The following is a 22,663-nucleotide window of genomic DNA, read 5'->3' as shown; positions in this document are numbered from 1 at the left end:
TTGTTAGAAAAAGAAAATGCACACCTGTATTTTTATAAGTAACTTTTTATTCAAAAGAATAAACGGACAAGAATAAAACTCTTGAACATTTAGTGCAAACTGCCAAATCCGCTTGCAATCTCTTCGTTAGTTTTGTTAGGAATTGTTTCTTTGCAAAGATGTGTTATAAAGAAACTATCCTTAACAAAACTACCATAGTGTTGTGACTTCAACCTTTACTTAACATCACATTGCAAAGCAATAAATATATTTAAACAGACACGTCATAATGTCTCTTTGGTATGCCATAAGAAACAAAACGCTGAGTCCTATAATTTACACATGTGCTTTTTTTTTCTTCTTTTTCTGTGGGATCTTTTAAATATCACAATGAGTAATGAACTTATAATAATAACAATAAATATCACATCTGCATAACTAATAACTAATTATGATGGGTAAGTAGGAGTGGGAAAAAAACCGATTCTCATTCAATCAAATTATAACCAAACCTAAATCAAATTAATTTTTTTTTCAAATTAGTTAAAAAAACAGAATAAATTATTTTATAAAACCAATTCAATTAACCGAATTGTTTTTACAAAATCAGTTCGACTAATCGAATTGATTTTCACTTGAATATCTTTTTTTATTTGAAAAACTAGTTCGAAACTGGTTCGACTATTAAAACTAATTTAAAATTGATTAAAAATCAATTCAGTTCATAATCAATTTTTTGAAATCAGTTCAATTTTAAACCAATTTCTAAATCAGTTTGACTATTTGGATATAAAACCAAACCAGTGGACTAGTTTTTGCCCACCCCTATGGGTAAGGTCTCACTTATGGACACAGGTGCAGAAAATTACTTGCAAATTTGATGGAGATGAGTTAGCTTCGTTGTCATTTGAAAAACAGTAATATATAGATCAAGGTTGAAAAGCCTCTTTATGCAAAGCAATTGATATTATACATTTCTATATCAAATACGAAATCCTTATATCTCTTCAATAGAGGTTAGTATCTTAAACACTTCTTATTGAACAAAAACATTATAGTTTTTTTCTTTCTTTACGAAGTTGTGTATCACTACTAAATTTCACACGAGTAATAATAAACCTAGAATCATGTGGTTAGAGAGAGAACTCTCTTAGATACAAATCAACTCTATTCAAACAATAAAGGGAAGGGGAAAATTGAGAGATTTATTTGTCCAGAATTTTTCCATTGTAGGAAAATAAAGAAAAAGAAAATGTTTCTTCACCAAAGTGTAAACAGGGTAACATCTTACTCACACAACATTCCACCACGACCTAGGCTAACAGACAATTGATCATAGAAATTGAAGTCGAAACATCTTACACTTCATCTTAGGCCACTTCTTCCTTGATTCTCTTCATTTACTGCAGATAAATTGGTATCATTATCAGGTTTTGAGGCATCTTCTTCCTCAAGTATCTTCCCATCTCTTGGAACCAAGCATGGTATCCCATTTTTTATCTAACAGGTAAAAAACAAAAAAGAAACATAACTACAGAAGTCATCACCAAAAACTACATGCACATTATTATTTACATGAAAAAAGACACGTCTTGCATAGTTTATGTTTGCTAATGAGCAGTGATATCAGCCATAAGAATTATTATTGGAGGGAGGGATAATTTTTCCCTGTAATAAAAATTTCAACACAAACATTTTATAATTCTTCACAATTCAGAAATTAAAAAAAGAAAAAAGAAAAAAAAGAACCCTTCCCGGGTGAAATTTACAGAAAAAAACATAAATTGTGGAATTTATGAGCTTATACTTGCAGGGACAATTAGAAATTCAGTAACAAAACAACATGGTAGGCAAACAAGCAAGGAACCTTAAAATTCTGAAATGATCAAAAGGAACAGGGAAAATTGAAAGGAAGGAGGAGAAGGAACTGACGGGGAAGGCAACGCCAATAGCATCGCTGATTAAGGAATTTGATTCCTCACAATACCTAAACGAAAAAGAGAGGATTCAAGTTAGGGAAGAAACGCCCAAATCATTCTTTGCAGTAAAAAGTGAAAAGAAAAAATGTATGATAATAAAATTGAGAGGGGAGACCTCAAAGGCTGCTTAGAGAGAGGGCACACGAGGATTTCGGATAGGGTTTTGGCTGCTTTTTGCAGAGCCTCTTTGCTTACTCTCACCATCCCCTTTCAACCTCACTGCTGCTCTCAACTCTCATGGGCTTCACGATACAGTAGACCACTGAAATTATTTTTTTAATTACAAAATGGTCCTTTAATAACTTTTTATATTTGCAAAAGAGACCGTCTTTTCGTCACTCTAGATCTGATCTGAGACTCCATGCATCACTGCCACGGAGCAACATCTTCGATAATGTCAAGAAGTGTTTTTTTTTTTTTTTTTTTTTTTTAAATTATAGTGTTAAGAAATAACTTGTAAAATTATTTTTAGAATTAAATAAACTGATGATCATTTCCAAAATATTTTTTCTCTCAATTATATATAAAGTTGTAATTATTCCAATTTATATGACTATCTTTATTTTTTACTCTAACTTGGTCTCAATTAGAATATCTTTAAGTTATCATATTGGCAAATTTAGTAGGAGTGGATTTTTTTTTTTTAAAATTACAGATATTAATAGATTTTAAAATTATTACAAGTTATGAATAAGTAGTGTTTAAAAACATGATTTTAGAACATCATGAATTTTTTTATAAAAAAAAATTAAAAAATATGTGTTATGAATCGCAACTTCAAGTATTTTATTTTAAAATAAATTTAAATCATATTTTCAACCACAACTTTGAGTATTTTATATTTATTTTTAAAAAAATTATGATATTCTAAAGTCATGTTTTAAAACACTTAACAAAGTTTTGTTAGTGTTCTAAAACACAACTTATGCATGACGTGTAATATTTTCAAAGTATATCCATTCCTCTAAATTTTTTTTATAAAAACAACCAACTCCCGTAAAAACATCTTTTGCTTTAACTTTGGCTGGAACATCTTTCACTCTACATGTCCAAACATATTTCACTGCTACTTCGATTAGAATATTTTCATCTCAATCTCATCCAAAATATTTTTTGGCTTTGACTAAAGTATTTTTTGCCTTGATCTTGGTTAGAGTACTTTTAATTTGAGCTTGACTACAATATTTTTAGCTTGAGCTTGGTTATTGTGTTTTTAGCTTAGGCTCAATCTATTTACATATTAATCTTAACTAGAATTTTTGGTTGGAGTGTCTTTATTTTGGTCAAAGGAGAAATATGTTTTTCTTAATGTATAATTTATCATGATAAGTTTATTATTTTATAATAATTACCTCAAAAGTATCCTGATTGATCGAGTAAAAAAAATTTATATTGATATTATGTAGAAATTAAGAGTGTGTTTGGATGATAACTTTTAACTGAGTAATTTATTTTAATTATGTAATTAAAATATTTTAAAGTAAAATTACATGTTTGGATAAATCATTTAAAGATAAATTAAATTCAGTCATTTTAATAAGGAATTTTATTCAATAGAGAAAGAAAGAATTGAAATTCTTAGAAAAATGAGAGAATTTAAATTTCTTAGCAACTCCTCTCTATAGATTGGTCTCCTTCATCACTCTCCACCTACACCTCACTTGCTTTCACTCGTCCCTCTCCACCCACACGCTCTCCCTTGCGACCCTAATCAACTCTGATGACTTTGAATCAAACACGACGTCAATATCCAGCATCAAATTCGTCAAGGTGTCATGCAAAACCAGAATCTTGAACAACTTCTCTGGCGACCTACAGATTATGCTTATCGCCTCGACAAAGTTGAGGAGCTGAATTAGAGGACCTTTCACCGTCTCCATGAAGCAAGTGTCGTTGATGGAAGTTACGACGCCGTCGAAGATTTGCTCACAGAGCTTCTTCTCGCTCGCAAAGAGAGTTCTAACCCAGACCTTGGCGACTTTTATCCCGCGTCTGATTTTGTTCTCGAGCTGCTCCTACTCGAGGCGCTGAATGTCTCCGATGTTGAGCTTTTCGATGTGGAGCTTGCGAAAGCTCGTGTCCACAAAGGATTTTCGCACGCTATCGTAGACCTAGATGCACTCGCAGAGGTAACCGGAGAAGAGCTTGCGCTCAGTGATGCAGCGGAGGTCATAGACGGCGTTGAAGGGAATCAAATCAATCTCGTGGATGCTGCTAGTGGAACGGTAACTGCTGTTGTTAATGGAGTTGCGGAGATGATATAAGAATTCAAAAATATAAAAAAATTAAATTGATTTATCAAGAAATTTGAAATTCAAGAAATTTAAATTGATTTATCCAAATAAAGAATTTTAAAAAATCTAAGAATTTTAATTTCCTTGAATTTTAAACTCCTTGAAATTTTAAAATACTCCATGAGAGACTAAGTTTATTCTAACAAGCTTTAAAATGAAAATATACTTAAAAAAAGGTTTCTTTTATATTAGTATTATTTAATCATAAACTGTTATATACAATTTTTTATTACTTTTTATATTAATTATTTTAAAGTTCTGTAAGAAAAAATTAAAAAGTTATACCAACAGTAATTCGCATTAGTTAACCGTTTTTACACCTTATTAAACAAGAAAACAATGAGAAATGTTCGTCAATGGCGATTAAGCTCTCCGCATCAGAAAACCGTGAGAACCAAGCTCCAAATGAATGGCCAGAAGAGTCTCCACGGGCCAACGGTTCCCATTCCGAAACACTTTTCGCACGCGCCCCATCGCCATCACCATCACCAACAACAATACTTCACCAACGAAGACTCTCACTCTTCTCACACTTCGATGCGCTTCTTCAAAACTCATGCCGAAACGCTCGCCACCTCCTTCAAATGCAAGCCCTCCTCGTCACTTCCAGCCTCTTCCGCAACCCCTTCTTGGCACGCACCGTTTTGAGCCGCGCCTCACACTTATGCAACTTCGCTTACACCCTTTTGATCTTTCGAACCATCAATTCCCTCGGCACGTTCTGCGTTAACACTGTGATCAAGTCGTATTGTAACAGCCACGCTCCCCGCGAAGCGATTGTGTTCTACTTCCGCTCTTTGATGTGTGGGTTTTTCCCCAACAGCTACACCTTCGTGCCACTCGTTGCTTCATGTGCCAAAATGGGTTGCATTGATTCCGGGAAGGAGTGTCATGCTCAGGCCACGAAGAATGGGGTTGACTCTGTTTTGCCGGTGCAGAACTCTTTGATTCACATGTATGCTTGTTACGGGGATGTTCAGCTTGCTAGGGTGTTGTTTGATGGAATGTTGAGTAGGGATTTGGTTTCGCGGAACTCGATCATTGATGGGATTATGATGGTTGGTGAGTTGAATGCTGCACACCGACTGCTTAATGAAATGCCTGATAGGAATTTGGTTACTTGGAATGTCATGATAAGTGGGTATTTGAAGGGTAGGAATCCTGGTTATGCGATGAAGTTGTTTCGTGAAATGGGCCGGTTGGGATTGAGGGGAGATGCTAGGACTATGGTCTGTGTGGCTACAGCTTGTGGTCGGTCGGGTAGACTGAAAGGAAGGGAAGTCGGTTTATGGGAGCATCGTTAGGATGTTGGTGAGGTCAAGTTTGATTCTTGATACGGTGTTGATTGATATGTACTGTAAGTGCAGAAAGGTGGAGGATGCGCGGAGAGTGTTTGAGAGGATGGGAGAAAGGAATTTGGTCTCTTGGAATGCGATGATCTTGGGGCACTGCATTCGTGGGAGTCCTGAAGATGGACTCGGCCTGTTTGATGTAATGATTGGGATGGGGAAGATGAAATATGGAGTTGAGAGTGACGAGACTCCAAGGTTGCTCCCTGATGAAGTACCTTCATTGGTGTTCTCTGTGCGTGTGCTCGGGCGGAGATGTTGGCTGAGGGGAGGTCTTTCTTCAAACAGATGACTGATGCGTTTGGTGTGAAGCCCAATTATGCTCATTTTTGGTGCATGGCAAACCTTCTTGCAAATTTGGGGCTTGTTGGCGAGGCAGAAGAGTTTCTGAGGAGCATAGCAGAGTTTGATGGCGATATGTCACGTGAGTCATTGGCATGGGCAAGTTTGCTTGGTTTGTGTCATTTCAAGAGGGATGCATACTTGGGGGAACGGATTGCTAAGATTCTAATTGAAATGGATCCTAAGAACCGCGCCTGTTACCAGTTTTTACTGATCATTTATGCCGTGTCCGCTCAATGGCAGAATGTTTCTGGAGTGCAAAAACTGATTAAGGAAAGAAGGCTGGGGATAATAGCTAGAAGCAGTCTTGTGGACTTGAAAAATATTGTTCACAATTTCAAAGTTACAGACAAAGGGCAAGAGGGAATTGAAGCGGTACTGCGGTAGACTTGATGATGGATGAACTAGCTCATAGATTCAGGTTGCTAAGTTCTGATTTAGGCCAGAAACAGTACTAGCTAGAATATCAGCAAAAGTGAAGATGACAAATAATGCAGACCCTTGAACAAGTAGTGTAGGAATTCAATTCACATTCTTTTTTAAGCTATCAAGATTTTTGTTGGTAGAGACATCCACGCACTCAACAATCGTGTAGGATCCCAGTTTTATATAGATCCAAGTGTCTCTTCGGGCATGCATACGGATACTTGCAGAAATCCCAATTTTGTGTTGAGGTTTTGGATTTATGATTAAGCTCATGATCTTGTTTAAGTTTAGCATTGCTTGTGCAAGACTCACTTTCTCTCCCACCACGGACTTTTCTACTTCCCTGCAACAGAAGGATTGGTTGTCGAGATGATTAATCTTCTTATTATTGAAATGGATTACTCAAAGGATGCTAGAAAGTAGAAATATAAAATTTTGAAAGATTATGACAAGCTGACATCACAACATACAAAACCTCGTCTTCATGTTGGTTTGTTTAATAACAATTAAATTCATTTTACGCAGTTAACACTCGGACTTATTTACTAATAACTAACGAGGCATTTTAAAAATACTAAGGAATATAATTTTTTTTTATCTCATCTCAAAAAGCAAGATGAAAAAATTTCATATGAAAATATGTTTTTCTAGATTAAAGTTATCTTCTTGTGTGTATGAAAATTTCATATGAAAATAAGTTTTTCTAGATTAAAGCTATCTTCTTGTGTGTAAAAAGGAAATAAATCAATCAATCAAATTATCATATGTTTAAAAACGCAATGAGGATATTATGATCGGTCACCGTTATTTATAGGACGAGTATCTAATCTCCACTCTAAAGCGGATAACCTAAAGGCAACCTCGTGGACGAGATATTTTTTCCGACTTTCATTGGCGTTCCTTGTTAACTCAGAGCATCTATAATGTATTTGCTTATTAAGTTGTTCTATAATGTATAGTTTGCTTATTAAGTTGTTTAAGAGCTTTTTTTGGTAGATCGTACACCCCATTTCAGACTTAAGATTTCCAAATGAGTTGCTTTAATGAGTTCGGAAAATGATAAATTGGTTAAGCAACACCATATCATCTACTCCAATGATAAACAACATTGCTTAACTTCGAAACAACTTCCTGTGTAAGCAATAGCGTTGCAAATGCTCTTAGGGGGACTCCCATTTGAAAAAAAATATATTTATGGAATTTGAACAAAAGTGTATCGACTAAAACGGGATGAAGATAAAAATCCATTGCTTTCACGGATGAAGATATCCTGCAACGAAAGTGTGTATCGACTGAAAAAGGATACAAATTCGAACAAAATAAATAAATTGTCATAATTTTCAATCAAGAAATAAATCATTATTTAGTATGGAAATCTAAATATAATTTGTTGGTCAGGTCTAGGGTAATTCATGTGCTCTAATTTTTAATAGACATCTGCAAGAAGAACTATCAAAGTGGAAGTAGTGCCAAAAAGTTCACTTGGGAATAGAGCATAAATATACTGGAATATTATAAGATACTTGGAATGTTCTCTTACTTCTTAGACATGAATGACAAAGTCTGAAAGTAACACATTAATGTAGATTAGTGAGACGTGATGAAAAGTAATATGAATCGACCATGAAACATGGAGCTACCTACCACCTTGGCAAACATGATCAAATGGTCTCCGAATCTTGTTTCTGCACCTCCCCTTTACAAAGGTGCATATACACATTATCACGTAGTTCACGGGATGAAAAATATGGAGCCAAGGGTTGGCTGTTATTGAACTCAATAACCCTCGTGTCAGAATCAACGCATCCCTCATCATAACTATTACTTACAATTCAAAGTGCTCTTAAGTTCATGAAGGAAGATAATTCTTATGACTAGTTGTAGTGAACACAGTCAACGGAAATAGTCTTGAATATAAAACAAACAAGTATATAGCATAGGCAAATCTACAAGAGAGATCTTTGATAAACAAACAAGCATAGCATAAATCCACATGGCAGATCTTTGATTCAGATTTTTTGAGATTAACAAAATCATTCAAATGCCCATTGGTTTTCCCGACGAACTTCCTCTTCCTCCTCAGGGGTGAAGTCATTCTTAATGTTAAAGGTCTTGCGAATTTCCTCTGGAGTCTTCCCCTTGATCATGTCGGCTACAGTTTGACATGTAAGGTCCAGCAGGCTCTTGATGTTCAAGTAGTTAGCAGCCTAAAAAGAAAATTGTCACATTAATATGTATTAGTACAGACTTAACCTACTAAATAAACAGAGTTTATGTGGCATTGCAATGCACAAACAATACAAACATGGAAAATGAGGAAACCTAGTAGCAAGAGACCTCAGGCCATTGACGACAAAAAAGAGATAGTTGAATACACGTGCAGTCATTCACAACAAACTACATCATCCTATGAACAACAAATTGAAATGACCAAAATCTAATAAAACTAGACTATAATATGGAATATCTTTGTGAATCTACAAATTTACACTCCAATTATTAATTTCTTCTAAAAAATGTTTCAGTTGCATTTTAACTACACCCAATGCACAATTCTGGTACCCCTAATAATATCTTACGACAACCAATTCCAGAGTTTGAAATTCATGATAGCAGAGCATGATGCAGTAGGCCCAGTATGCTATGCCATGGAGTAGACAATAGGATGACAGCTATTAAAAAATTTATAGTTTATATTATTCAATTAATGTCTATATATACAAAATGATAAAAAGGTAGAGGGAGCCCAATAATATTGAACAAATTGTATATCATGCAAATGTTGAACCTACAAAATAACAGCCGTTGACAAAGCAAAAGCAAATTATAAATACCATCAATTTAATGCAAAAACACACATCAGGTACATATAAACAAACCGTCCCTTCCTTGTATGAGCCCATAAAAACAGAACAAAAGAGCAATCCTGCATCAAACTCATAATCAACCAAAACAATTATAAAACCTCTCAGCAAGGGTTAGCCATCAGGTAACATAATAAAAACAACAATTAGCAAAATTGCCAAATTGCAACGGCACGCAATTCGAAGAACTAGCTAACTCCATCACCGACCAAAGCAAGTAACACACAGCAAACGCAGGAAAAACACGAACTAAAACAGATTCTAAACGCGTAAACCATGATCAATTTAGGAATTAATGATTATTAAATTCGAAATTATTATTAAAGTGGTCAATCGAAAAGGAACTGACCAGGATGAGATCGAAGAGCGTGGCCTGGTCGACCTTGACGAATTCAGCGTCCCAGGCCTTGAGATCGTCCTCGGAGGGTTTGTCTTCGGGATTCGCGGCCTCGACGTGCTTCTTGCAGTACTCGATAACCTTCGCCAGGATCTTGCTCGTCACGTTCGGCAGAGGGATGCCGCTGTCGGCGCAGTCGTCCTCGATCATGTGCTTTATCGTCTGCGACTCCAGCGCCACCGCCTCCTCCACCTCGAAAGCCTCGCCGTCCGAACTCTTCAGCGTGATTTTCTTCGCCGACGACATGATGAATAATGAATGGATGATTGATTATTTGATTCAGATTCGCAAGCAAAAGGAAAAGGAAAAGTTGTGAACCCTAACTTTTCTCTCTGATTGGGGATGAAAGACCAAATATATCGCTTGGGCTTTATTTATAGGACTAAAGGGACTTCTTTTTTTTAAAAAAATAAAAATAAATATATCGTTTTGTTTATCCATTAGATCATTATATTACGTCCCCTAGTCTCTCCCGCGTCACATTAGATTAGATTTCTTTTCCATTGCTGGATTCAGATTTGATATGATTTTGCAATCAAAAACAAGATTTGGTATGATTTTTATTTTTTTTATTGATATATATGGACATGGATTTGAAGAAATTATTATTTTACTAAAAAATATGCTATTATTTTAGTATTTAATTCTATTAAAATGAGAAATCCAAGAACAAATGAAATATATAATTATTAACTACTGCTAAAAGATTAATTAAGGATCAAGACAAATAAATATACGATCTATGTCATTATTGTATTAGAGTATTTTTAAGAATTATTCATGAACATGAAACATTTTTAAGAGTTATAATTATTTTAGATTATTGAACGAGGACATTTTAATCAAGATTTATTTTCAATTTCATTAAGTCATATATCTTACATCTTATTCAATAATTCCTATATATTAAGTATTTTTTATTTTTTTTAATTCCTTTCAAATATACTTCTTAATTTTAAATTTAATTCAATATTCAATCCAAAAAAATATTTCTCAATCATCTTATTCAAATTACCCTCATTTTTATCTATATCCATGTACTAGATTTTGCTCTTTCATTGAAAATAATAGATTAAAAAGTATGTGATTAAAAAAAATCAAATATACGATTAAGAAAGAAATTGTTGACGTGGCAAGTGAGAGTGGAAATACTCTGAAAATTAAATTAAATTAAATTTGAAATTAAAATTTAACTGGAATAAAAAAGGTTAAAAATAAAGCTAAATGTTTAAATCATTTGAGAAAATGATAAAATATGGACAAATAGATGGGAAAAAAAATCCCTTTTCATTAATAATATGTACAATAAAGTATAATATAAAAGATAATAAATAAGAAAAGAAAGTATTTTGTGTGATTAATGGAGATCAAATGCAGCTACTAATTCATGATTTCACATGTATAGAATGAAAAATTTATTCTTAATTCTACAAGAATTTTTATGAGATTGTTGATAAATGTTAAATAATATAAAATAATATATTTAATATTTTTAATATTTGAATTTATTCTTAATAATTTATCTTCTTAAAAAGTAGGACAATAATTTTGTATTATATAAGGAAAAAGAATAGTAAACATATGATGATTTTGTTCATATGGTTTAAAATCAAAATTTTAATAAATTAATTTTGTTTTAAATCATTTTATTAAAAAGTAAAACTAAATTAAATAAACTTATATTATTTAAAATCAATTTTTTATCAATAATATTATTTTTTTAAAAAAAGATAAAAACTATTTTTTTTCTTTATAATATTGATTTTATATCAACTTTTGTTTAGTGAACAAATATTTAAATAAAAAATAAACAATGTATTAATTCATTAAAATAAATAGTTTGACATTAAATAAAATAATAAAAAAAGTAAAATTTCAAGTTTCATAATAACTAAGAAAATAAATGTCTATAAAAAAAATCTGGTCTAGTGTTTGTAAGAATGTTAAAATAAGTAAAAGGGTTTTTAAATAGAATAAAAGGATAAAAAAGAAATTTCAAATAAATTAGTGAGGATAAAATTGAGAAGAAAAAAAAGTTAGTAGTTTTAAGAAGAGGGAAGAGAGATGGTAGTGGTAAAAAAAGTGAAAGAACAAAAAACTCTCACTAAAGAGAGAAAAATACACACCAGAAATGGAAGAAAAACCTCCCATGAACATGAAGGTAAAGGAACCTCCCATGGAGAGGGTGGCGCTCCCTAAGAAACTAAATGTGGCATGTCTCTAAACCATGAAACATCAAGGTCAGGTCCACTCATTCCTGCTTACACCCTTAAATTCTCTTTTTAGGGTGACATTATGAGCACAAAGGGTTGTGAGATTAACTGCCTCTCCTTTAGCTTTATTCTTTGTCAATGTATAAAAAAAACCGAGATCGCCAAAAAAAACTAGGGTTAACTAATCGAATGAGTTGTGAAAAATGAAAGATTTTAATTTTATACATGACAAGACAAAACATGACAAGAAATTAATTCAGACTATATTAAACCAGGGAAACAAAAAAAAAAAGGTTTATGATACACCATCAACTATATCTAATAGCAATTTTTTTCGAGTACAACAAAATAAAATTACTATACATAGTTAAAACGAGGCCAGGTGCGGTGAGAATAAAAATACATAATTCCTGCCTTCCTGTGAGAATTCTAATATAGCCAAATAGCCTCTATTTTAATAAGGTCTTCAAGGAACCTTGAATCCCGAACAACCAAATGATAATCTCATTTGTTAGTTAAGATTCCATGTACTGAGAGGGTGGAGGGCTTGTTTTGGTCTTCTCAGAACCTGCAAAATGGTTTGGCATCAAACATTTCGCATGCAACTTGAGCACTGATCACCGAGAATAATTTGGAGCTAAAAAGAAAACGCTTCACGGAAATATAAATAACAATTTATAATAAGCTGAAGGTGAATTAGCAGGTTGAACAAGATAAAGTTCCCAATATTCCATTCAAGTAAGCTGAAGAATTAGGAGGGCATACCAGTAAGCCCACGGATCTCCACTTCTCTCCATTCTTGCACAAGGGCACAGCAGCAACACATCAAATGAGAGAGGAAATCATCAATAAAGCCCCCCTAGCATAGAAAGTAGCTGTGGGTAAAAAAACATTTAAAGAGACCAGCAAATGTATGCTTAATACTAAATTCCGATGTATGCTTAAATTTTAACAAATACGTTATCAATATTTTTAACTCACCTTGAAAATTGAACAGGACCTACTTTGAAATAATAACGGTATAAATTGCATAGAAAAAAGGATTAATAATACACTGAATGATATGCGCACACTAACAAAAATAAGTGGGGATTATGGAATATATCCCATGGAATAAAATGAATGCATTTACAATGAGTAATGATTCCAAAGAAAGCTTCACATGCAATCTGCTTCTTAAAAGCTAATTGATATATAAAAATCCACAAACACTAGGTACCAAAAAAGAGGAGATGAGAGGTCATATTTATGCAAAGAATGGATGAGGCATTACTGTGATGTTCAACATCTTCCGAAGCTTCCTCCTTACGCAGCAAGTATAGCAACAACAAGACAAAATTAACGAATATGCCATCAAGTCATTACATGCTTCTCCAGATGCTGAAAAAACACAAAACTGAAAACATAGTAACAGAACCTCAATAATGCTTAAAGTGTTTCAAACCAACCAGATTGAAGGTAAACATTATAAGTAACGATTTTTTTTTTGCAACAAAGAGAACCCTTAGCATTAACTTGTAAGTTGTGGATAAATACTGTGGGTAAAAATATTCAAGATATAACACTCTGCTTCAGATAGAATGCCAGTTGTAATAGAAGAAAATAGGATTAAATGACACCAGATCACAGAAATTACAGCAATTTCTTGGCTGTCCTAAAGTTCAGAAACTCAGGTTTTCTCTCAAAAACCAAGTTCTAACATTACATTTATTAAAATTAAGTCCTATTTTCCTAGAATATACTTTCCAAATAGTGGGTCTCTGTGGGCATGGGTGGTTTGAGTCCTTATCATGATATCATCTTCAGTTTTCACAACATAAAAAAGTTTATTTTAGTCTGAACAAGATATTAGGGTTCTGTGGAAGCATCAATGAGTGATCTCGTTCTGTAACGGAGAGTGGTGGCTGTAGGAAACCCTAATCTAATCTTCAGCTAAGTTGATGAAGTAAAGATTCCAGATTTCATCACTCTAGCTTTCCAAAAATGTCATGGTAAACAAGGAAGAGATTTGAATAAGGTGAACCCAAAAAAGTCATGGTCAACTTGATCTTAAATTCAAGATTTTTTGGCAGGAAACATTTAAAATGAAACAACAACCAGAAGTACATTCATCACTTTAAAACTAACACAGTGCATTACAGCTAACTTACATATGGGCCTGTTTCTTGCAACAGAAGCAATCTTTGAAAATGTTCCACAAGGATAGAAGAATGTCTTCATACCTGCAGAGCAAATTTTACACTTGTTATTAAGAAGGGGAAGTATAGAGGTATTGGAGGCTCTCTTGAAATAATTTTGCTGTGTTTATACTATCTCCTTGTTTTTTTCTGCCATTCAAAGGACTGACCAGTATAGTTTCTATTTCATCAAAACATAAGGGGTTTTCAAAGCTCAATGAGGCAACCCCTTGACAATTATTCATGTGTGATTCAACATGCAAGTTAAAAACAGAGAAAGGCAGATTCCACAATTACCACTAACAGCATCTAGTCTGATTGAGATTCACAGAAGAAAAAAGGTGTCCAGCAACATAAATATTCCAATTCCCTGATTCGACATGTATTCATCTTATTCCAAGTGCATCACACAAGCCATATCCAAGCCTTTTCCCACTAAGTAGGGTCAATTACATAGATCAAATAGCACCATATTATTTTATTATGAATAGTATTTACAGAAAAATCATTGACCTCTAAATCTTTCTTAATGGTTTCGCTTATTGTTTTCTTGATCTCCCTTTTCCTCTAGAGATAGGGTACCCACCATCTCCATCTAATCTACTCTCTCCTTATCGAGACTTCTTCAAGTCATCTATCCTGTTTTCTAATTTTCATGCAGTCATCTTTTTCATCCAATTAGGTGTTGAAAAAATATCATGCAAACCACATTCCCGTAAGTGCAACATGAGGGATTAAAATTTGGTGAAATAAAGTCAAACTTACATTAAACTAATATTTCAACTGATTAGATCCCAAATGCCCAAAAAGGAAGGGGGGATCAACAAATCATTTTACCTCAACAGACACATGCTAAGCATACAATAGCTTAAAAAGATGAAAAATAAGCCTCAAATTGATGGCACAAAAGAGCACGAATTTTGTAGCATTCCACATGATAAAGGGTTACAAACTACCAAACTAGTAGCGCTGACATAATGGAAATGAACAAAAAAGGCATTATATCATTGATAAGGCTACAAGTACAAATACAGTTAACCACAATATACAGGTAATAAACCTTGGATGGAAAAATGGTAAACAAAACCTAAAGAAAATCAAGCAAGGGACATACAAAGAGAAGGTTCAGAACAACAAGCGAGTAAATCAGTGTGCCAATCTTCCTGCTGATATGAACCTCCAGTTGATGCCAGATCCTTTTGCGCAACTGAATATCTGTTTGACATCAATATAAGTTAGTAATAAAAAAGGTAAAGACAGATAAGTTTATTAAAAATAACTATTATTGACTGCATGTAACTGAAATAAAGGGATGGAAGAAGCAGGAACTTTTTAGAGAAGTTAAAAGGTAAAATTTTGTCTTCCAAGATAACAGAAGGGTATGGTTCAAAATTCACATAAATATTCTGATTTTGGTCAACTAGTTATCGTGAGTGAACCTAAAACACATTGAAGTTGAGGAAGAGAGAAATACATCACCTTGATGGTGAATGCTTGTCAATTTTTGCATGGTATTTTTCATCAGATGAATGGTCCTGGTCACTGTTGACATCAGAGTAATTGTATTCCTCTTTCTTGTGACTTTTCTCCGGTGAACACTTGGCTGGAACAGAATAAGCTGCAACTTCTGTGACATCTAGTAAACGTTGAATGACTTCACACTGATTCATATCCAAATTTGCTTGTGACCGTTGTAGTTCTAGTTTAAGCTTTTCATTTTCTTTTTTAAGTGCTTCAGTGAAAGAACAGTTGGGGTAAGAACATGATAGTGTTTTCTTCAACACAGCAGTGTCATCCTTGTCAGGCTCAGGTTTAAAAATAACTGTTTGTGCCTTTTGGTCCTCATCATCCAATGTGTATTCACGTTGATCCATTTCGATAACTTCAAGTCTCTCCTGAATATTCCAGAGAATGAGATAAGTAATAGTTTGCTAACCATATATTCAAACCAAATTTACAGACGCAGATGCTACCGTTAAAATGACAAAGCAGGTCAAAATCCTCATAAATATTGGGAATATGAAAAATCCAAAAACAAAATGCAGCAACTTGTGCAACAGCCACACATACATAAGAAGAGGAACATGGATTTGATTAGTTGGCCGATAGCTTACAACTTGGGCTACTGCCTTTTTTATTGTGCTGTTGATTGAAAACTAATGTAAAAGTAAAACTAATACCTAACTCTAATTACAGGACCAAAATAATGCAGTAATCCTGACAAATGAGTTGAGTCATAATTTACAATAAATGCTTTTTGTCCTGATAGCAAATAGTGCAACACAAAACATCAGGGGACATAGTTGTGTGTGTACATGTACTGAAGAAACACGGTCCTTTTCTTAAAGTATGAATCTTAATACGACTTTCAAAAAGAGTATTCAGTTAAATGTTATTTAATTTTCAAACTAATTTTCCATACATTTAAGCATACAAGTTGTTTATAGTATCAAACTAAACCACATAATATGGCTAGCTGGCAGTACGCTGTACATATTCAGTAAATGCAAATAACAAGGGCCGGACCCAAATTTTCAAAAGCCAATATTTTAAACTTTCTGTGCCCAACACTACAATATTTCAGTGTGGTAACTGAAACAACCAATAACAAATTATCTGGGGTATCTAGCAAGATGTGGACCATATGCTAGATAACATGTTTAGGACAACACTGAAGAAGTGAGCAACCCCATTTTAATCCTTGATAGCCTCAAAACTTAAACACTGCTCAATGTTGAAGCTGACAAGAACATGCAACATAGAAATCCAGAATATTATAAGCTAAGATAGCTAGGTAAACAATATAGGCATAGATTTGAAGGGGAACACAACTCCGGCATGGTTGATCAGTAACACCCAAGAAGTTGAAAGAATGTTCCCAGTGAGTAAAATACCACAAACTTTTTCCTCTATCTTTCTTTTTTTGGGGTGAACAACAATAAAAATACCATTCACAACAATAGATAGCATATAATTGAGCAAGGCAAAGTATAACAGGTACCCTGACTCGAGAATTGTCCACAAGAGTAATGAGAGGAACCAGACGCAGGTATCTATCGATTTCGTTTTGAGCCTTCCTGAACTGATAAACAATGTTCCAGCCCATAGCGAGCAAATAAAGGTAGCTCCTGTCCTGACAGCTATTGACCAATATATAAGATCTTCTGAGAGCATCTTCCAGCTGCTCCAGAGGCTCCCTAGTTTCCGGGTACTTCTTCAGCTCCGAGATCTTGAGCTGCTCCAGCAAGTTCCCAATCAACTTCAGATGCTGTGCAAACTGCCTGCAGTTTTTCTTATGCATCCGTGCAGTGCTTGCAGCTCTCACAATCATCCCAATCAGCCGCACAGCATCTACACCAGTCAACTGTGCCACATTTGCAAGTTCCCCCATTTGATCCCAAGACGCCATGCTCTCTGCAAATCAACCTGAAATCCAGCTACATCAGCTCAGAACATCAGTTGCCAAAAATTGCATTATAATCCTTAATTTCATCACAAAAGAATGGAATAAATTATAACGGTGATTGTAAGAAAAAAAATTAATGTCATAAAAATTATAATGGTGAATATTAGAAAAAAGAATGTCATAAAAATTGGAATAAATTATGATGATTATAAAAATAAAAATAAATAATGTAACCTGAAAACACATGCATAAACATCATTTATACCTTGCAAGAGAATATGCCTTTAATAGTAACACAGGCTGCTCCACTCGCACAGTCCAAGACGAAAATTATCAACAAAGAATATTTCACGCCGGATCAAGCGCTCCTCAGAAAAACGTTTCTCAGAGATAGCATTGCCCTTGAAGATCTTGGTTATTCAGACAAAGACACTACAAAAAATAGCAAATGCAATTAAATCCGTCACGAAAACAAATAAACCAAAAAATCTTGAGACTGAAGAAATCTAAAATCACTACATCCCGGCATGAATTCTATAATTAAAACACAGCCAAATCCGGTTTACTCTCTCTATTTATTTATTTATTTAAAAGAAAAAAGGAAAAAAGAAACTGAGTTCGGAAGCGGGTTGGAATGCATGATTAAACATTATTACCAAAACAAGCAAAGGAAAAACAATGGCATCAAACGCTAGACAAAAAAATGCAGCGACGGGGCTTTATATTTATTTATTTTAGTTATGGAAGGGTCGTGAGTAGTGAAAGAGACGAGAGCAATGCGGAGAAACGGAAAAGGAGCATGGAATTCAGGTGATGACAGGCATTGCTTTGCGCGAAGGAGCTCTTCGTCCCTCTGAATCACTCTTTGTGTCTCTCTCTCTCTTGCTCTTATCGCTCACAGCTTCGGTTCGGTGCTGTTTTCTGCAGTGTGGAGCTTGGCCGCATGTGAACCCCACCTCAAGCACTACGCAAGTGCCCTCCGTTTTTTACTATTATTACGATGATGCCACTCTCCGTTTCACGGACTGTCAAACTGTAACGGCGTGACACGGACAGGTTGACCCTTCCAGAAGGCATTTCTCAGTGGGAGTTTTTTTTTAATGGCGTGCCAGCTGGCACTTGTAATGTAGTTGAAGCAATGTGCATGAATAGTAGCATTCTGAGCTTGCCAATGCCAACAAATGAAAACGCACTTATCAAAGTCTGTAGCCACTATAGGGAAAGGTCGTAGGGATACAAAATTGTGTCAAGGATTTCAATCAAATTTGATTATAAAAAAAAAAAACCAAAAGAAACTCCTAACGTTATTGGACAGAATGCTAATACTAGCATGTAGTATGGATTGTCGGTAGAACTTTACTTATCACACATAGTTCAAATTTGTGAGCAATTTTATCTAATTATAGTTGTTCAATTAGTCATTAGGCACCAATAATCTCTTTAGGAAGCTTTATCCACCAAGTAAAAAAAGTGATATTAGAATCATTTAAATTCACACCAATAAAATATGGGAATTTACACTGAATCTTTAATTATTTTGTAAACTCGCATTGCACTAAATCTTTTTTTATATATAAACGGTAAGTATTCTTTCTTTGAACATTAGATATAATTACATATTCAAGGATCAAAATTAGTTAAGTTAAAATAAAATAACTTTATATGGATTCATCCACACGTTTTATGATATATTGTATAGAAAATAATATTCGTAATATTAGTGTGAAAATTCACTAATTCTATGAACGATTATTTTTTATCAAAAAATTTAAATATATCTTGCCGTCCTTATTGAAGATATTATGGAATCAATAATTTATTAGTAATATACTGTATCAAATAACAATATTTTCAACGGATATATCCATTAAAAAGTATTAATTGATAGTTTTGGAAAACAAAAAACAAAGAACAATATTGAATGTCTCTTTATTTATGGACTAATTTATTTTATAAAAAATAATAATATTTAATATAATAGATTGAATATGTTTTAATTATATCTTAAAGGTCATGTCAGTAAGATTCTTTTGAAAGTGGTGTGATTTATGAAAGAAAAAGAAGGTTGGTTAGATTGGAAGTTGAGAGGTTGAAAAGAAAAGGAAAAGAGGGAGTAGCAAAGAGCATTGAAGAAAAAGGGCAATAGCATGATTTAAGGGAGAATAATGAGATTAATTATGATAAAAGAAAGTGTTGATTGAAGAGAAACAAAAGGCAATGGTGAGGATGAGAGAGAGCGCACATGTGGTGAGGTGCACGTGGCTTCACACTATCCCCACCATCTACAATTTCATGCAGTGGACTATGGTCTATGGATGCAAATGGATATGGATTAACTATGGTCTTGTCTTTGTCTTTTTCGTCAATGAGCAAACTAATTATAATCTTTTCAATCAAAATTTTATAAAAGTATTATGTAAGTTTGTTATAATAAAAAATAACTTTATTCAAAAGCCAAACAAAATTTAATACATGCCATAAAAGTGTATCAATGATTTATTTTAGTTATGAATTTAATTAAGACTACGGTTATGGTTGGGAAAGGAGGTCTAAAGGTGAAATGAAGAAGTCACAGCAATTGGTTCCAATTTCATGCATGTATTACTAAAATATGTTTATTATTCATACATGTATTATTTGTAACTATTGGCTGAATAATGACTGTGATTGAAAAAACAATATTTAGATTGGAATCTAATAATAAATTGGAAATTTTTTGTTTTTATAATGATTTTGAATTAGTTGATAGCATGAAATATTTAGATTGATAGTATATAAAAAGTAGTAAACAAAATGTTATTCTAAACATTAAAATTTTTAAACTTGAAAATATATTTCATGTTCCCATGAATATAATCATATTTAATAAGAATAAAAAATATATTTATTTTTTTATCTCAAAATATCTTTTAGTCGCGAGCCACAAACTATGCCTCGAGGTATAAAAAAAAATGCATTAACAAATTTGAGAGACAAATCGATCTGAGAATTCATTTTATTCTTAAATATTAAATATAAATATAGAATTTAGTTTTAATTTTTTATATATACTGTTAATATGATTTTTTATATATAGTATCAATCAATTAAAAAAAATTAAATATAACTTTTAAAATAATTATTACAAAGTTAATAATGTTACCATGTATAGTAATATATAATTGAATAGTATCATAAAAATATTTACTTCCTAAATATATTTAATCAAATTCATAAAAAAAATATTATTCTATTTTTAGTTATTCGACAACTGCATACAAATAAGAAAAATCTAAAATTTATTGTTGCTACTGTTATTTTATATACATGATTGTGCGGGAAAGAGAGTAAGCATGAGAAAAATGAAGAACGATTTTATTAAAATTTAATTTTGTGTATCCCCTCATCAAACACTTTCGTGACTAACTTGGGCACTGATTAAAATGCAATTCAAATGTTTTTATATATAGTGCGATATCTGCCCCCACAATGTCGTGGTTTCTCTTTGATATATGGGACATTGGCCCAAACCTTTAATTTTTGATATATCATTAATTATTGTTATTTTAATTATATCTCTTATATGAACTTAAAAAATTTAAAATTAATTAATAATCACAAGATCAATTTTATAAAATTATTATTATTATATTTTATCCATTTTTCATGTAAAATAAATTAGGATGGGTGGAAGACAATTATAATAAGACAGAAGAGTAACCGGTATGACATTATAAAAGTGAGAGGGATTCAAATGAATTTATTTATAGAAATAGGGACTAAAAAATTAGTGTATGTTTTTTTATTTTGGGATATAATTTTGTTCTAATTGAATAAGATTTTTATATAAATCAAAGTTCTCTCAAAATATTTAACACAATTATATGTGCACGGATAGAAATTAATATAAAAAAAATTTCAAATGCCTCAGAAAAATACAAAGAAAATTGGGAAATTATATTAAATTAATTAAGCTTTCAATATAAATTCCGTCCAAACTTTAGAATTTATAAACAAAACTTTAATTTACATTTGTTATTCAACAATCCAACTTATGAAACTGTAGTAGGTTTGATACATTTGGCGTAGGTTCAGAATAATTCATTCTAAAGTTGTATAAATTTTTAAACAGATTTTTTTAGGAAACTTTATAATTAGGTATTTTTTGAGGAAAAAAATTGTAACTAGATAAGCGCCTACTTGTATGGTGCTATCCATGTGACCCACTTTATCCACCTCACATTAGCACACACGGGTGCTTTACGTGCGCTGTTACATTAAAATATGGAATTTATGAATGGTTTATATTAAATGGTTGCGTTTAATAACTCTTTAAGTACTTCATGACCATAATCAGTTCACATAAGACAAACTAAGATGCTGCTGTCATAGTTGAGCCTGGTTTTTTGGTCACGGGAGAAAAGCTATTTCGATTCTATGTGTGATAGTATTATATGGAGATATTGGTTGTTGCAGTACTATTATATTTACTTTTTTTTATTTTAATAAAGTTTAGAAGAGTTAGGCTAGGAGATTCATTAGATTCAGCACAAGACTCAAAGTTTAAAGGACATTTATAGAATTTTACGTAAACAACGAATTCTGAACTCACATACATGAGTCCAACCTTTATTTTAACTAAACCAATTTTTGTTTGGAGCATTATTATATATTTATATTCATCTTATGTTTGTAGTTTTTTTTTTTTTTAAGTTTGCAAATTTTTCTGTTATATTTATCAAAGTTTGGACCCTTTACCGTGCCGACGTGGATTCACGGATCATCTTTCGAACTCTCTTGAGTTCAAAAATACATTATGTAATGTATATTTTCTAGAAAAAATATTTTTTATTAAAAATTAAAATATAATTATAAATTCAATTAAATATTCAGGTGATATAATTAATAAATAATTATATGTTGAAAAATAATTAACATATACTTTTAAATTTTTAAATTTTTTTTAAATAAATTAAAATCAATAACATATAATGGGAGATGAAAAAAGTATATGAATGGATGAAAAAATCAGACAGAGCCGAAGGCATGAAAACCATATTTGTTCATTTAGTTAACCACTTAGTTTTCATCGCATTCAAGGGAAAACAAACTGGTCATAACTTTATGTCTTCGTCCAAATTTCTTTTACACCTAAGACAATCGTTTGTGTGTGGATGGCATAAGGAGAGCTAAGATCAAGATGGCTTTTAACTTGTCGCATGCTAGGAAGTTGTGGATTGGGACCCCTGCATTTTTTT

At 32.7% G+C, this 22,663-nt stretch overlaps 3 protein-coding genes and 1 pseudogene across 6 annotated transcripts; 1 reads left to right on the top strand and 3 right to left on the bottom strand.

The window, feature by feature from the left end:
• Positions 1-1,087: 1,087 nt before the first annotated feature.
• Positions 1,088-2,233, bottom strand: LOC114375075 (UPF0434 protein ERGA_CDS_01260-like). The gene is made up of 3 exons (XM_028332822.1): positions 2,074-2,233; positions 1,912-1,966; positions 1,088-1,479 (listed from the first exon to the last, which is right to left on the bottom strand). Exons 1-3 carry the CDS (start codon positions 2,160-2,162, stop codon positions 1,345-1,347), a joined length of 279 nt encoding a protein of 92 aa, XP_028188623.1. The 5' UTR covers positions 2,163-2,233; the 3' UTR covers positions 1,088-1,344.
• A 2,388-nt stretch (positions 2,234-4,621) lies between these two features.
• On the top strand, positions 4,622-6,746 carry LOC114375459 (annotated as a pseudogene).
• A 1,236-nt stretch (positions 6,747-7,982) lies between these two features.
• LOC114376101 (SKP1-like protein 1A) lies at positions 7,983-9,995 on the bottom strand. The gene is made up of 2 exons (XM_028334021.1): positions 9,583-9,995; positions 7,983-8,576 (listed from the first exon to the last, which is right to left on the bottom strand). Exons 1-2 carry the CDS (start codon positions 9,874-9,876, stop codon positions 8,403-8,405), a joined length of 468 nt encoding a protein of 155 aa, XP_028189822.1. The 5' UTR covers positions 9,877-9,995; the 3' UTR covers positions 7,983-8,402.
• Positions 9,996-12,084: 2,089 nt separating this feature from the next.
• LOC114376494 (protein MID1-COMPLEMENTING ACTIVITY 1-like) lies at positions 12,085-18,370 on the bottom strand. 4 transcript variants are annotated; one of them, XR_003658981.1, is made up of 9 exons: positions 18,083-18,370; positions 17,692-17,858; positions 17,022-17,446; positions 15,500-15,915; positions 15,135-15,235; positions 13,994-14,065; positions 13,117-13,239; positions 12,609-12,702; positions 12,085-12,411 (listed from the first exon to the last, which is right to left on the bottom strand). XR_003658981.1 is itself a non-coding variant. In XM_028334643.1 (9 exons), the coding sequence occupies exons 3-9, from the start codon at positions 17,427-17,429 to the stop codon at positions 12,359-12,361; spliced, it is 1,251 nt and encodes a 416-aa protein (XP_028190444.1). In that variant the 5' UTR covers positions 17,430-17,457; positions 17,692-17,858; positions 18,083-18,368; the 3' UTR covers positions 12,085-12,358. The 4 variants fall into 4 exon arrangements, 3 of the variants coding, with proteins under 3 accessions (XP_028190444.1, XP_028190443.1, XP_028190445.1); XM_028334643.1 differs by having other exon boundaries at positions 13,117-13,223; positions 17,022-17,457; positions 18,083-18,368; XM_028334642.1 differs by having other exon boundaries at positions 13,117-13,223; positions 18,083-18,367.
• Positions 18,371-22,663: the final 4,293 nt, after the last annotated feature.

This window comes from Glycine soja, chromosome 11 (genome assembly GCF_004193775.1).
Source record: "Glycine soja cultivar W05 chromosome 11, ASM419377v2, whole genome shotgun sequence".
NCBI lineage: Eukaryota > Viridiplantae > Streptophyta > Magnoliopsida > Fabales > Fabaceae > Glycine > Glycine soja.
Note: the sequence above shows the minus strand (reverse complement) of the source record. Positions and strands in the feature narration are given on the sequence as shown.